Source organism: Cryptomeria japonica, chromosome 6 (assembly GCF_030272615.1).
Source record: "Cryptomeria japonica chromosome 6, Sugi_1.0, whole genome shotgun sequence".
Lineage (NCBI taxonomy): Eukaryota > Viridiplantae > Streptophyta > Pinopsida > Cupressales > Cupressaceae > Cryptomeria > Cryptomeria japonica.
In genome coordinates, this window is record NC_081410.1 from 625,331,228 (window position 1) to 625,347,673 (window position 16,446).

Consider the following 16,446-nt stretch of genomic DNA (forward strand, 5'->3'; position numbering starts at 1 on the left):
ATACTTCTCATTCCAAAGGCTCAAAGAGGAAAGAAGGACCTGAGAAGAAAGAACCTTCCAAGAAGAAGCAAAAAACAAACCCTGATCACCCACCAAGCACATCTTCAAGGCATGAAAAGGAGGCGAGTCAAGGGGAAGATCAGAGGCAGATACTATATGAAGTTGATGAGTCTATGGAGTCCATGGTACAGAATGATAAACAAGAGAAAGGACAGACACCTCAGCATTCATCAAGTCAATCTCCCCAAGTTGATGCTAATGAGCAACACGAAGAAAAGAATGATGATGAAGCAACATCTCCTTTCCGGGAAGATAGGCCACTACCTAAAGAAATACAAGTGAGGGAAAGAAGATCTGCCATTCCCGATTGGCTGAAAGAAAGACTGACAAAGGTAGTTGTGGTTGAAGAGGAAGAAGATGTGTTTGACTTGGAAAGCCTTACAGGAAATTCTCATGAGGTAATGGAGAAGAAAAAGGCCACAAAGATGTCCAAGGTAATTAGAGATGAGACAGGATCCAGGAAAGTGCAGGTAGCTACACCAGTGGTGGACAAATATGAGGATGAGATTCTTGCAGAAGAGTATGACTTAGAAACATTTGAGCTTGGTCCACTTACCTCTGAGCAAGCGATGGAAGAAGCAACTGATTCATTTGAAGCACTTAAGGACAAACTTAAAGAAGAAATGGAAAAGAATAAGAAGCTTGAAAGGGAGGTCAGTGCTTGGAGGAACTATTTTAGTCACCTTAATCAGCCCTTGAGACGTCAGGATCCAGCAATATCTCCTTTACAAGCACTCCCTCTTGAATCAGTAGGTGAGGCAGAAAGGGTGAAGAGCTTGGTTCAACTTATAAGTTCTTGGATTGATAAATCCCACACGGTAGCCGTTGAATTTACAACAAGAATGATGAAGACAGTTCATCGAGCTATCCAGGTCCTTGAGATTATCCATAATCTAATGATAATTGTAGCTGCATTCGCTCACACTAGAGATGTTATCATTCCTGTCTTACAAGTGATAAGACAAACACCAAGACGGATTCTGGCTCAAGAAAAGATAATGGATGGAGGAACCCATAACCTCCTACAGTGGTCAACTCTGCTCCAGATGAAAGAGGTCCTTTTTGAAGACATCAACACCAGATGCAGTCGAGTTGAAGGGATCATTCATCCAATTCAAGATAAGGTGTTTGAGGTGTTGTGTACCATTCTTGACAGGCGGATCGAGATCGAGACAGATGTGGACATCCAAGAATTGGACGATAGAATCAAGGTCATTTTTTGCAAAGAGGAGAACATCATCACAGATAAGCAACGAGATCAGATGTACACTACTATGTTCCTGATTGAGAAGACCAAAGAACTTGAACCTGGATGGGAGACAACTCTTCTCACTGCTTTTGATCAAGTCCTTCACTTGGAAGAACGAATGAAGAATCTTCCTGAGATTCCCATTGCTGAGATTGAAGGAATTGTGTCCAGATTCATTGAATATGCTAAGAAAGAGCATAGGAAAGGGAACAACATTCTAGATGAAAAGTTGTTATAGGATGATGTGGCAGCTTAATTCCTATTGGTCTATGTCTCCTCGGTTTTTGTGCCAATTCTTTATTGGCTATGGATTGGTGATGTTTATCTAAATGGGGACTTTTTTGTAACAAACCCTAATTAGGGTTTAAGTGTCAAAATCTCAGCCGTTGATCTTCTTTTGATCTGGGCCATTCATTGTATTTGAGGATGCTATATATACCCTCACTCATTTCATTTCAAGGGTTACAGAGAGAAAAAGTTAGAGAAGAGAGAGAGCTTAGAGAGAAGAAAGTTAGAAAGTTATTGTTGTAGCAAGATTGAGTAGTGAAGAAAGAATTTTGAACAATTGTTGTCCATTTGGCTATGAGATCAATAAAATATTGAAGTTATGGTGTTTTATTGCAATACTTGTGGCTATCTTCATGATTGTTTATTTTCTTGAATCACTCTCAGTTAAAGTAGCATTTAAGTTTTAAGTTTGAAAGACGAAGTGTTGTGCTTGATCTTTGATAAGATTCATATTCCAAACCACTAGCTTCTTACTAATTGTAAGGACGCCTTGTGTGGTCAACTGGAAACCTTGAGATTGATTAAGAATTCAATCATTCTTGGAAGTATTGATATGTATCTCTATGATAGTATCTATATCCTTGATGATTTGAAAAACTATTGAATCCCCTTAGAAGATCGCATCAATTCCAGTAGAGTTGTAATTTCTTGGCCAAATTGAAATTGGTAGAATCTTATCAAGTCTAGTCTTCATTGAGTCATTCTTAGGATCAATTCAAGTTTTCCTTCTTTAAAACCCTTATCTTTTGACATTTTTTGAAAATCTGTTAGTATTAGGAAAATCCTGTTCCTGCATTTGGAAAGAAAGTAACGTGGACAAGCTTTCTCTGAAAGTACGTAAGGCCCCTTGAAGAAACAGCATATACAACGACCACTGGTGCTTATCTACACGTAGAGATCCTACAACAAAGAACCTTGAAGTCATCCCGATTGATCCTTTTCACGACATCTTCAGCATTCAGAGACTTTAATCAAGAGAGGATAAGGTACCTTTTAGGTATTTTATTCTGTTTTTGGTCGTGTATAAAATACACATCAACAGTCTTCAAGAAAACAAACCATTAACATAAGGAATGCACTTTGAGATCCATCAACTAATTCTTTCAGACCAACTTTCAATTCAACTTGTCATTCCGTTAAGAACACACCATGTCACTATTTCATGTCACTACACAATCAATCTCTGCCAGACAACACCTCTGTTGTTATATAAACATATCAACTTCTGCTAACATACATGAATAACATCAAAGCTAAAATGTCTTGAATCATAACTCTCCATGACTCTCTTTGATGATGAACACACACTAACATGGTCCATATGTTGAATACATCAACTCACATACTAACATTGTCCATTCCATGAATGTGCATGAACATCTAACTCCTCCATTGGCAATGCACTTGACCTAGTTCACATCAATGCCAACACCAACCCTTCTTCTATTGCCGATTATGCTAACAGGGAGTTCCCCAAAAGACCCAAGAACCCAGTCAAGGAAGTGACATGGAAGCAAACCTTGTTCCAACCCCCCCACCAACAATGCCAAATTTCCTTAGAAAAGGGATAAAGGCAAAAAAATAAGTTACCGGTTCGGGTTTGGGAGCGGGTTCGAGGACGTGACACTAGTTCATGAAACTTCATCATTGATTAATGCGAAATGCCAAAATTCAATTGATAGTTCAGAATTTCAATATATCATATTATGTCATATACTCATATGCCATATAATATATATCAATGTATCATAGATTCATATAACAAGGGGCAGATTAGGGTTTTTTGCTTCAAAAAGGCAAAAAAAAATCAATTTTTTAATGTTTAAAAGTCACTTAAAATGACTTAACCCAACCGACAAACCTGGGTTCACCCAGGTTTGCACCTGGGTTTGCCCAAGTCCGGACAGGATTCACCACAGGGGCGTTCACGAACCCACACAAACCCACAGGGAACCCAGGGCCCTGTTGTGACGTTTTCACACATCGCCCCATTGCAAATGGGGACCCTTGCTTTTTTGCTTTTTAAGGTTTGTTTTTTGGTCTTTTAGGGTTTTGTTAGTTAGCCTTTGCATTTTGAGTGCTGTCGGGGAGATCAATAGGATAGTGGGTCCTGCTGGAGTGAAGTCCTGATCCTGAAATTTGGCTAAGTCTGGAAATCGAAAAACCTCCAAAAACTAGATTTTGCAATATAACTCCTAGAGGTCTGAAACCACTCTCAAACATCTTGAAAGTATATATGGAATATAACTTAAAGTATAAGTTCTTATACTTAAATGTTATATTCCATAAAAATTATCCTGATAGAGAGTTCAAAAAGTCAAATTTCGCTCCTGTCCTTCATTGAGGATCCAGAGCGAAATTCGCTCCTGTCCCTCTCCCAGGGACCAAGGCCAAGCGCTCTTGTCCCTTACCAAGGGTCCAGGGCGAAAAGATTTATTTGAGTCATTCCTGGCCTTGTTTGGTCAAATTGGAACATCAAAGACACAATGAAGGACGAAATGAGCATGATAGAGCATCCAGACTTGACAATGAAATGATGAAGTTTTTTTTGCCTAGAAGGTCAAATCCGCTCCTGTCCCTCACTGAAGGACCAGAGCGCTTTTCTTTATATGCACAATTTTAGACCTTTTTTGGACATTAACTTTTATTCATAGCATGAAGTAAGGTGAAATCTTCCCTAGCAAAGGAAATTTGAGATGAAAATTGTAGTGATTTGGCCTTGAGGACAAAAATCGCTCCTGTCCCTCACTGAAGGACCGGAGCTTGAATTCCGAATTTGCATTATCCTCGCAAGATTTAAGTGATTTCGCGATTTGAAGAGGTCAAAAGAAGTATGTTTTGCCCGTTGAATATAACTTGAATAGGCCACAAAGGAGAGAATCAACCCAAGTTGCACTAGGCGCTCCTGTCCCTCTCCAAGGGACCAGAGCGATTTTCTCACAAGACAAACTTCGGGCAAAGGCAAAGCAAGTTTTATGTTTGAAATGAATGAAAAGGGGCGTGATTGGTACAATGAAGATAATTTCGAAGGCTAGCAAAACACAAGTAAGCTCATAGTTGCAAAATCGCTCATGTCCCTCACCCAGGGACTAGGGCGAAAAATACATTATCATGTCTTCCTTCCCAAATTGGGATGAATCTAGGTCAAGGCACAAGATGGCGATGATATTTAAAGTGCTTCAAGGAAGAACAAAGTTGCAAAGACCACAAAACTGGATGAAAAATGGCTAAGGCGCTCCTGTCCCTCTCCAAGGGACCAGAGCGAAGTTATCAAAATTCATTATTTTTTTGCCTTATTTTAGCAAATCGCACTAGATGCCAAGTTCGCCAAAAAACTTCAAAATATTTTTAAAAATTCTAATTAAATTGGCATTTAATGAAAATCGCATAGCATTTAATAATTAATTTTGAGCCTTGGAAAATCATTTTTTTTAATTAATTGAGGCATTTCGAAATTAATTATTATTAAATTAAAATTCAAAGCGCTTAAGGTGTCTTTTTAATGTTTTTGCCAAAGTCGGCCTCTCCTTTTATTTAAATTTTATTTATTCTTTGGCCTATTTTCCAAGTCGGCCTATGGGGAGGTGAAATGGTGAGCGCTCTATATATTTGGGGTGTGTTTTTCATTATTCAAATCATTCACTCATTGTTTCAAGTGCGATTTGGAGAAGCAAGGAAGGAGGTGCGAAATCTAGCTTGTGTGGAGCGAATTTCTACCAAGTGTGGAGACTAAGGAAGGCGAAATTCATCTTGAAGGCTATTGGAGAGGCATATTTCTTGCTAGATTGGAGGATAAATTCCGGATGTTTTGAAGGTGTTGAAGGCTAGAGGTGGTGGAGTTGATGCTTGTGAAGACTAAAGGGGGCGCATTTTGCTAAAGGGAGTCTTGATCTACATTTTGCCTAGCGAATTCTCCTATTTTTGCATCATTTTTTTTAAGAATTAATTCCCAAGTGGAGGTATGGCATAATCACCTTGGCACCATTTTTTTTTTTTTTTGAAGATTTAAATTTTGCTTTGAAAATCCTAAATTAGGAAATGATAACTCAAGATTTATCATGAAGTTTCCTAATTAAAATCTTGAATCTTCCTTTTAAAGTTTAATTTTTAGATTTCAAGATATATTATTAATTGTGAAATGTTGTGTAGGTATCAAGATGGCGACTCCAAGCTCGAAAGATCTAAAAGTCGGAAGACTCTCCTCAAGGAAAATCAAGCCAGATCAAGGACGATCAAGCAAGGACAAGGACGACCTTCTTCGATCCAGCCTAGCATCGACAAGGAATGCATTCTTTGGACTTACGTCATCAAGGGCGACTTCTCCAATCCAGTATTCCAAGGCGAGGTACAACAATCATCCTGCACATCAAGGACACAAGAAGTTAGAACAAGGGTTCGTTGAAGAAGCAGATAGTTCCAGATGAATTAATTAAAGCTAGCTTCTCAACAACATCAAGTCGAATATCTACCAAGTTACAAGTGTCAGACGAGGTGGCATCCTAGTCATCACTTCTCCAATCAGTGTGGTCCACCTCAGCATTTCCAGATTCAATGTACCTAACTCATGGAAGGTGGCACAAACTCCGATGTACCTACCCCAGCTATCCATTGGTGGAATTTTCTAGAGAGGACATGTGTCCAAGCAATACAATTTTATCATTGGTCAAGCATTAAATGTTATGTAATGGTTGTAACAAACCCTAATTAGGGTTTTCATTGTTGAATCTTAGCCATTGATCTCGAATTGATCTAAGCCATCGAATTGTATTGAGGGCACTATATAAGCCCTGGCATTTCATTTTGTAAATAGTTAGAATATAGTTGGAAGCAGTTAGAAAATAGTTAGAATAGTTAGGAATAGTTGGAAGCAATTAGAGTAGAGTAGAGAGAGAAGGCAAAGATTGTTGCCAAGATGTTGTTGTAAAAGACTTGTAACTTCATTGAAGAAATGGTGAAATTTATGGGTCGATTCGACAATTTGCATGGTCTTTATACTTCTCATATTTGATTTCACGTTATTAGATGAGTGGAAGAAATGTGCTTGATTGATGGTGGAATTCGTATATCCATACTACTAGCAGTTTGTTGATTGCAGACTTGCCTTGTGTAGTCAATTGGAATCATTCAGCTTAAGCTTAACTTCAATTGTCGCTTCTTCATTGACATGCATCAACCTGATGGTGTCTATGCCTGCACTGATGATTTGAACATCATAAAGCTTTCCTTCGAAGATCGCACTAACCTTGTGGAGATGGTCCTGGGATGTCAAAACAAAACTTAGTTAGAATTTCATCAAAGATCATTCATTGCTCCTACATTCTTAGTATTAGAATTAGATCCTTTCCTCGCCCTCATCTTTTTTTCCTTTTTTTTCAAATCAAAGCTAGTAAGAGCCTGTGTTCCAGCAATATTCAAAGCAAATCAGACGTTCAATCATCAAATGTAAGTCCCCTTGTGATTCCAGCAAATCACATCATACCACAGAGGGCTTATCCACACGTAGAGATCCTACAACGAAGAACCTTGGAGTCATCCTGATTGATCCTTTTTCGCGATATCTTCAGCAATCAGAGGCTTTACTCAAGAGAGGATAAGGTACCTTTAGGTATTTTATTCTGTGTTTGATAGTGTACAAAATACACGTCAACAGGCCCCTAGGGTGAACCCTCTCCAAACCAATCACGAACCCAACGCAACCTAGGACCCATGTGGACCCGATCTATGTTAGGGGTTCTAGACAGGCGAACCCGGTAACTTGGGAAAAAAATTTCAAAGAGCACTCCTCCCCATTATTGCACAAAACACATATTGAAGGACCCCGAAATCCTCTCTTTCTTATATTTTCCCAAGTGAAACACCTATTTTGAACAACTAGCCACAAGAAAAAAATGCACTTGGGCCATTAGAATTTGCTCCATATATGTTTCTACCATGGAACCCAGCTTTCCCATGAATCTGTCTATCCAACTCTTGATAGCCTGAAGCAACTGAGAATTTTCCTTTCGAATTAGGGCCCCAAGCAAGAATATCTTTCTCCTCCAAAGAATTACACGCTCTGCTAGCCAAAATCCTACTAAGGTCCTAACAATCCTCCTCAAAGCCTCCTTGGGGCCACTCATGCTGTTCTTTCCATCTAAAAACCTCAACTTGACCCAAAGTCACAGATTTTTTATAATTTTCCACCTTTCTCCATCCCGCCTCAAGAAAAGCAATACACAAAACTTGTAGATGTGGATGCACGAGCATGATGGGAGGAGACCCATCCCAGGAGTCGTGCCAGGTAAAAGCCTCTGACCCTTTATTACAAATCCAAAAAAGCCCTTGCTTAATTAATTTAGCGCCCCTTTTAAGGGTACTCCAAATCATAAAACCTTTGCCCTCAAGGTTGCAACGAGGAACATCTTGACCCTCCACTTCCCCCAGGTACTTAGAAGTAAGGATCCTTGCCCAATCTTGATCCTCGGGATAGCACCATTTCCAATAGAGTTTAGCAACCAAGGCTTGACCATTGAGGCTAGTCTAACGAAGGCCAAGACCACCTTCTTGCTTCAATCTACCCACAGAATCCCACTTAACCAAACTCCATTTCTTTGTATACAAATTACCAACACATAAGAATTGGCAAGATAGGGCATCAAACCAGTGTTCCAGGGGGACGCGTCCCCCCCCCTTTTTGGGCGCGTCCCCCCGTCAGAAGCGTCTCAGGGACAGGGACGTGACGCCCCCCACCGTCCCGCCACCGCCACCCAAGCGCCGCCAGGATGAGGAGACGTCTCCGTGTCTCCCAGGGAGACGTGGAGACGTCTCCCGGGAGACGTCTAGGCGTCTCCCTGTCTCTCAAGGGACGGGGAGATGCCCAGGCGTCTCCCACGTTCCCACGTCAAAGCTAACCAAAAAAAGCAGTTTTTAAAAAACATGTGACTTTTGGGGGGGTTAAGGGGTAACCCTAATTGGACGTGGGCCAATAGAAAAATAACACCTGATGCCTTTAGAAAATAATAGAAGTATTTTTGGCCTCGGGAACGCGCAAGGGGCGCTGCCCCTTAACCCCAACTTGGGGGTGCTGCCCCCAAACCCCCGTTGAAAAATATAGGGGGAAACTGCGCCGATAGAAGTAGGGAAAATTTAACCTCTGAGTCTAATTAGGCTCCATATAACAACACAATTAGCATTGAAGAAATCTTGGTATTTAGATTTAGTATTTCAAATTTCCTATAGTCTCATTTGAAATGTAATTCTTATACTATAATACTGTCATGCATCTTTTCAAAACTAGTTTTTCAAGTACTATATGTATATGTATAACTATATCAGCACCACCACCCCGCCACCCCCCCGCCGTCCCCAAACTTAGGCCCTTGGTCCCCCCCGTCCCGGAAACACGTCCCCCCGTCCCCAACGCCTGTGGAACACTGCATCAAACTCTTGAATGAAGCTAGAAGGAGCCACCTACACAAAACACTTGTATAAAGGAAGAGCCTAAATCACTGACTTAAGAAGAATCCTCCTTCCAGCAAAGGAAAGCCACCTACAAGTCCAATGAGTGACCTTTCTACAAAATTTATCTAAAACTTCTTACAAAAACCTTCTCGACAAAGTGCCTATAGAAATGGCGATACCAAGATACACCAAAGGAAGAGTACCAATTTGGAATCTAAGAATATGAGCAATCCTAGTTTGGATAGCCTTAGGAGTGTTAAAGAAGAAAATGGATGATTTGTTCTCATTAATTTTTTGCCCAAAGGCTACCAAATAAACATCCAACAACTTTCTAAGATTCATTGCTGCATTCACCCAAGCAAGTCCCATCAAAGTTGTATCATCCATAAAATGTAAATGAAAGTGGGGAGGCAATGTGTCACCCCAATTCCACCCTTGAGTCAACCCATTCCTCACACGGGACTTTAAAAACCTTCCCAAGCCCTTCTCCACTAATATGAATAAGTAAGGTGAAAGTGGGTCACCTTGGCGAAGACCACGAGAAGCACCAAAAAGTTCAGAGGGTTCATTGTTAAAGAGAGCAGAGAAGGAGGAAGAGGTCAGGAAGCTCATGATCCATTTGACCCACTCACTACCAAACCCAAACGCCACCAAAACCTTATTCAAAAAATTTCAGTTGACCCGATCATAAGCTTTGGCCATGTCAAGCTTAATAAATATAGTCTTGTCTTTGGATGTTGCCATAGAGTGAATAGCCTCAGTTGCAACCACAACCCCATCCAAGATTTGCCTACCAGCAACAAAACCCCCTTGCTCCTCTAAGATAAGAGTACTAAGCCACGGCTTGAGTCTCTCAACCAACTTCATGAAAATTTTATAAACAACATTACACAAGGCTATAGGTCTAAAAAGATCCAAAGAATCAGCTCCCTCTCTTTTAAGGATAAGACCAAGGAATGTAGCATTCATGGCTTTCAACATTTGTTTATTCCTCTAAGATTCCAAAACAACCTCTAGAAGGTCTAGTTTGACAACATCCCAAAACTCCTAGTACAACTCATTAGGAAAACAGTCTAGACCAGGGGCTTTCCCTTTCTTCATTTGAAACACAATCATTTCTAATTCATCCAGAGTAATGGGTTTGTTTAAAAACTTATTCATCTCATGAGACACCAAAGAAGGAATACATTCCAAAATAAGATCTTCTTCCTCCTGAGCCTTGGTTCCCTTTAAAAGACCTAAGAGAGGAAGTGAGGTTTCCTTGCCTCCCATCCTTAACAGAGTAATGGAAGAAAGCAATGTTCTATCCCCTTCTTCTAACCAATCAATACGAGACTTTTGCTTCCAGAAGATTTCTTCGTGCACTTCCCATTCCTCCAAACCTTTTACAGTTGTAGCATCTAATTTGAAGGATTCTTCTGTTAAGCCATGATCCTGAATCTAACGACTAATAACATCCAAACGAGCTTGGGCCTCAACTTAGCCTTAAAAACATTGCCAAAGCATTGTCTGATCCATCTTTTTTAGCCTGTACTTAACATATTAAAGTCTCTTAGTGAAGGAAAACATGGCTGTCCCAAAAGCAGGCTTCCCCTCAGACCGCCAATTTGCAATGGCTTCCTGTAAAGAGGAATCACAAAGCAACATATTTGAAATTTGAAAGAAGAATTTTTTGAAATTCTGAAGAGTAGCAGAAAGTTTGATCGACCAATGATCCGAACCTTTCCAACCAGGAATCTCAAAGCTAGTAATCCAATTGTCCCTGACCCAAAAATTAGACACCAGGAATGTGTCTAGCCTCTCAGAGATAGCATCAACACCCCTCCTCCTATTATTCCAGGTGAATATACTATTAGATGGCTTTATGTCAATCAAATTCAAAAGTTCTATATCATCCTTCAAGATCTTAGAAGAATGCTCCAGCTTGATAATACTTCCTTGCTTTTTATTCAAACTTAAAATAGCATTAAAGTCTCCTGCAAAAATACAATGCAAATGAGGGACAAGGGATTTAATCATCCTAATATGAAATCAAAGCAAAGACTTCTCTCTTAAAGTCTCCTATAAGAATCCAAGGCAAATGAAGGACAAGGGATCTAATCATCCTAATATGAAACCAAAGCAAAGACTTCCTTGAGAGATTAGTTGGAGCATAAACATTGGTGAAAAGATTAACTTCGCCCGATTCCAAACTTGAGGCAACCATAGTCAATGAAGATTTGCTAGAAACCCACCACAAAGGAATAACCTTTCTTGGGTCTCAAAAGCAAGCCACTCCACCTAAATTACCCTGCGCCCAAATGCACTAGCATTGGCCTCTAGTCCAAATTTTGGAAGGCAAGCTCGACATACTCTCAACAGACAACTTAGTCTCCTGAATGAATACAATATATGGAGGATGAGAACGTATCAAATCTCGAACAACCTTTTGTCTAGGGATGCTATTGAGACCCCTTACATTCCATGAGAACTATCATTTAAATGGATGGGGAGAAATGGGAATCAATGGATTTCACCGAGCCAAACTCAACCAATGTCTCACCAATAAGTTTCACTTTTTCTTGATCTTTCTTCCTACCCACCTTAGAAGACTTCTTAGGAGCCCCCTTTTTGAGAGTTTTTTGTTGTAATCCCAAAGCAGTTGAGGTTCCCTTACTTTTACCGACCTCATTAGGAATTTTTTCTATATTGTCTACCAAGGTAGTACCACCTAGACAATCATTCACCTCTTTATTCCCATTTGTTTCCAACTCTCCTAGAATCAACAAGGGAATCTTTGTATCCATATGAGCATCTATCTCTCCAACCTGTAAAACAACAAGAAGAGTATTACCCTTCTCAAAAACTGTTTGATCTATACCCATCGATTCTTGATCAATACACATCCTCGCAATAACCTCATCCACCTGGTCTAATTCTTCTAGAGCATCAAATCTATTAAACACCTCATCAGGCTGTCTATCCTTCAGAGTTCTCTTCTGCCCTCTAACCTTGTTTCAGGTTTTGACTGGGATAAAACCTTATTTGTCTTTTACCATATGGACAAGAAGCCCCATTACTTGTAGGCCTTGCAGAGTTAGATTTAGGACACATCCACTGCAAATGGCCATATTCACGGCAAACTCGATAGTAAAAAAGGAGGGTTTCATAATCAATCTGTTAGATCCAAGAGGTAGATCCCATACAAATCTCTGTTGGATCCCAGAGGTGGATTACCTTTTTATCTGTGGATCCCAGAGGTGGATTTCCTTTAGACAATGGAAAACAAGGCAACTCATTCATAACCTTCAAAATGTTTTTTATGACATTGTAATTCATTTCTAGAAATTCAATTCACTGTCTGCAAGTAAAGCAATAAATGCCTATTAGGACTTGTTAACAAAGTCAATAGACCCTCATAAATGTTCAGTCATTTTTTTCTGATTTTGTCAACAAACAAATATTCTAGTTGATGCAGCATACTTTAACAATAAAACAATCACCACAACTAGTACAGCAGGCATAATAGCCAGTGCAGCAGTCTCTGTCGTCTGGTGCAGTTAAATAGCACACATCTTAAGCAATTCGATCAAACAACAATTCTCTTGATTCGATGCAACAGACATGACAGTCAATGAGGATCAACACAGGGTTTATGATCCATCCAACAGCTTTGAGTAGTTAATATCAGCAACATCAGCTACATACTACCTATAATATCCTTTTTCTAGATTCAGCACATGACAAATGACACCATCTATGAGGGTAATTCATGGTATTCATTAGTCAGATTAAATGCTACCATTATTGCCAGATCAGCCAAAGAAGTACAAGCATATATTCAAAAATTTAGAAATTTCATCATAGGGATGATGCAATAATGATGTGACAATTGGCAACTGATAATATCATCCTCTTTTCTTGGGGTGACCCATGACTTGTCTCTGACTATTCTACAATAGTTCAAATATACAGTTAGCTACTTCTTTATGGATTGAACTCCAAGTTGGGGCCATAACAGCTATAGACTGGGCCTTTCTCCAGAGGACATTCTCAAAGACTCCTTTTCCAACATAATCTCTCTGATTTTTTCATTTCTTCCATATTTTAAGCATTTAAAGGTTATATCAGTCTTTTCTATATGATCCTTTGAGGAAAGAATTTCTTTTCAACTACTGTTTTTAATAAAAGGCCTTGTATTTTGAGTCTCACTGAACCATTTTGGTCATTCCTGAGTATTAATAAGATTCATCATCTTTCTCATTCCAGTCTCCAATATAGATTTTTCTTGACTGAATCTAGAATGAATTCAAGAAAACAACAAGGAATGGTACCTTTTAGCTTTATTTATCAATTAGTCTTGACAAATTGTGACTCTTATGTGTTAGTTACCCAAACATTTTAACCTCTACACATTATTGAAGCTTATAGAAAAAAAAAGTTATCTTAGTAAAGTATTTATAGTTCACAAAATGCAAAAGAAAGGAAAGTAACAAACCAAGTATCTAATGTTAAAACCATTGTAAAATCTTTATGATTATATTTGGTCTCCTCTTATTACCAGGGTATAAAGTAATGATGGAGCTTGTTCGCGCTTTGAAATTAGCATGAACCTGATACACAATATGGTAAACCCGTGTTAGTAGTCTCCAAGTAGAACCATCAAAAGAAGAATCGTAAGGCTAGATAATATAACAGGCAGAGCAATCTCTTGTACAAAAAATAACTGAGAAATCCAGATGTCAAACATGATTACATCCAAAACTATTTTTCATTCATAAATTAGACATAGAAGCAGATATACTTCAAAGTAAAGCAAAAGAAAACTTGCTTGCACGGTGCAATACTACAAAGGATAAACTGCATGCTTGGAAATCAAGGACAATGACAACCTTTTAATTATCAATAGATACCATGCTAGATCATATATTTCAACCACAACTAAAATGCTTGAATGGTAATTATTAATAAATAATGATATATAGGCTTTTTTTTTATAATATAGTTGTGAGCTATATAGGGAACCACACCCTAAGTAAAATTTGATTACAAAAGGGCTAAAAAGCCAACATATCTATATAAAACTTCTTACTATATAGTGACATAAATATTTATAAAATGGACAAAACAAAAGCTTTCCCAACAGATGAACTGCAAACTAGAGAGGTGAAAGGACTACTGCAGCCCCATCAGCTCTATCTACTATCATCACCCCAAGTACAATATAATTCTCTTAAACCACTCTTACAATCCCCTTCTTGGAAATTGACTAGATTTCCATTTCTCAGAATACCTGTTATCAACATAAAGATCCAAATCGATGCAGAATACTTATAAATCCAACATTTCCTTAACTTTCTCCATGTAACCCCCAAGAACTGAGCACTTCAAAACATGACCAGAAACTGCATCTATTTGTTCCACTTCCAACTATCTCTACAAAATATACTAGGAGAAAAAGAAAGGTGTCCACAAAACCCTGGAGTTCTCCAGTCTGTCAGGTCCCAAAAGTTCTTCACAAAGACTATCACAACATAATCCTTGACAGTGGAGGTGCACTTCAGCCACTTGTTTGATACAACACCCATCTCTACAACATTGTGCCTTAGCTTACCTATTTTCATCCCACAGCACTCTGCAGCCCAAAGAAAAACTACTGACCAACACCACAAACCAAAATGAAATTCAAGCCTTGAAAGATCCCTGATGGATCCCTTCGCTGATCTGCTGTAAGTCTTTTAATTATTTTTAATTGAATTTCCTGTTTATTACTATAATCTTCCAGAGATAGACAGAAGTTACAGAAAGTTGAATTCTTTTTATGTTTTGATAGTTTTTCAGCAAGTAATAATTGAAGAACAAGTACATGAAAAGAGTACTGGAAATAACTGTTCATACACAGCCAAATCAGAATCGTACCAAGCAGATTTCTAATTATTTAAATCAAATAATTATCCAGATAGTGATTCCAAACAATTCCAGGAAGATTACAATAAGCAATGAGTCCAACCTGGATGAAGGGTGAATACTGTAATAAATAAGGAGGCTGCCGCAAACGTCCAAAGCTCTTACATAGCTCCAGGTGGGAAGAGAAATGGCTGCAAAGTACAGCTGTACGGCTGTTAGGTGATGCCAAGCTGGAAACCCCAATCTCCACGCTGAACCCTAACTCTGTCCACTGAATCCTCCAAAAAAGATGTCGTACCAACTCTAAGGCACTGAAAACTGAATAACCACTGTGCTGGGGGCTACGTCCCAGACAGGCAAGACCCTGGGGTTTTCGTCTCAGATGTTGAATCGCTCTCCAGAGCAAATTCTCCAAATCAAAGATGAAAATGTGTAAAAGATACTTGATAATTAGGTTACCATCTCCTTATAACTCCTTCCCTCTAGCTCGAACCCTAAAAGTGTATGAAAAGTGCGCTTAGGCTTATAAAGTCTTATTTCTCATTTTTAGTCGCCAAGTATAGAGAAAACACCACTTTTTTAATATAAAAGAATTCCGTTCATCAAAAGGGTCCCTGACAAATGGAAAACATTTAGAAAAGTTCAAGACCTTTCCAACGAGCTATAACACATGGGCATATGCATCCAGATGAAGCCAAAAACCCCTTATTACTCCAAAATGGCTATAAACATAGCCTTATTTAATTAATTAAAAATTAAACGCTAACTTAGGAAATATTTAAATATATTAAAAATATAACCCAAATAGCTGCAGAAGGCTCAAATGACTCCAAAAGTCTGAAACGGAATGTGTCACCTGTCTGTGACTGATGTCGGAAATCATGGATCAACTAGCAGTCTCATCCCTAAAATCTAGGGACGCTCCTAGAAACTAGGAAACACACCCAAATCTCCTGAAACTGAAACCAAGGAATGGTCTCATGGAACCCCAACCCTGGACGCTGTCATAACCTCCTAAAAAGTAGGAACTGCCTCCTAAAATCAAGGAACTACTCCAAACTGGTCTACTATTGCCAGAAACACCAAATCCAAACACTGAATATCCTGACTGAGTCTCTATCCACCATTGCCAACCTACAAGACTCCATAATAGGCTAACACACATGTCTCTGCCAGACTGAGCTAAAGAGGGGACATGACAAGCCTTGCCAAAAAACAGTCTCATCCAAGATATAAAGAACCATGCACATCTCTCACACAAGGAAAGATGGAAGCTACCTCTGCAAACAATAACATCACATGCAATGATACAAGATTTGTACAAAATGGTGGCCATTATAATAATGCATAACAAAGCTGCAACACCCCCATTATTGAGTTGCAAAACGGAAATTGGGGAGGGTGGCAGATTACAAATTACCTTTTCACATTTTATTGCATGATCAATTTGCCACCCTTTAAAATCAAGGCTTACTTAGCAGAAAATGGAAATCGAGCAACATCCACATTCACAATTTATCCAC

General features: G+C 39.0%; 1 protein-coding gene across 2 annotated transcripts in view; it reads right to left on the reverse strand.

Moving 5' to 3' along the window:
* Positions 1-16,446, reverse strand: part of LOC131068698 (glutathione gamma-glutamylcysteinyltransferase 1) — a 136,319-nt gene that overhangs the window by 32,310 nt on the left and 87,563 nt on the right. For both annotated transcript variants that reach the window (XM_058003950.2, XM_058003948.2), the window contains one exon: positions 13,578-13,629. In XM_058003950.2, coding sequence (XP_057859933.1) covers positions 13,578-13,629 — 52 coding nt within the window. The remainder of the gene's footprint in view (positions 1-13,577; positions 13,630-16,446) is intronic.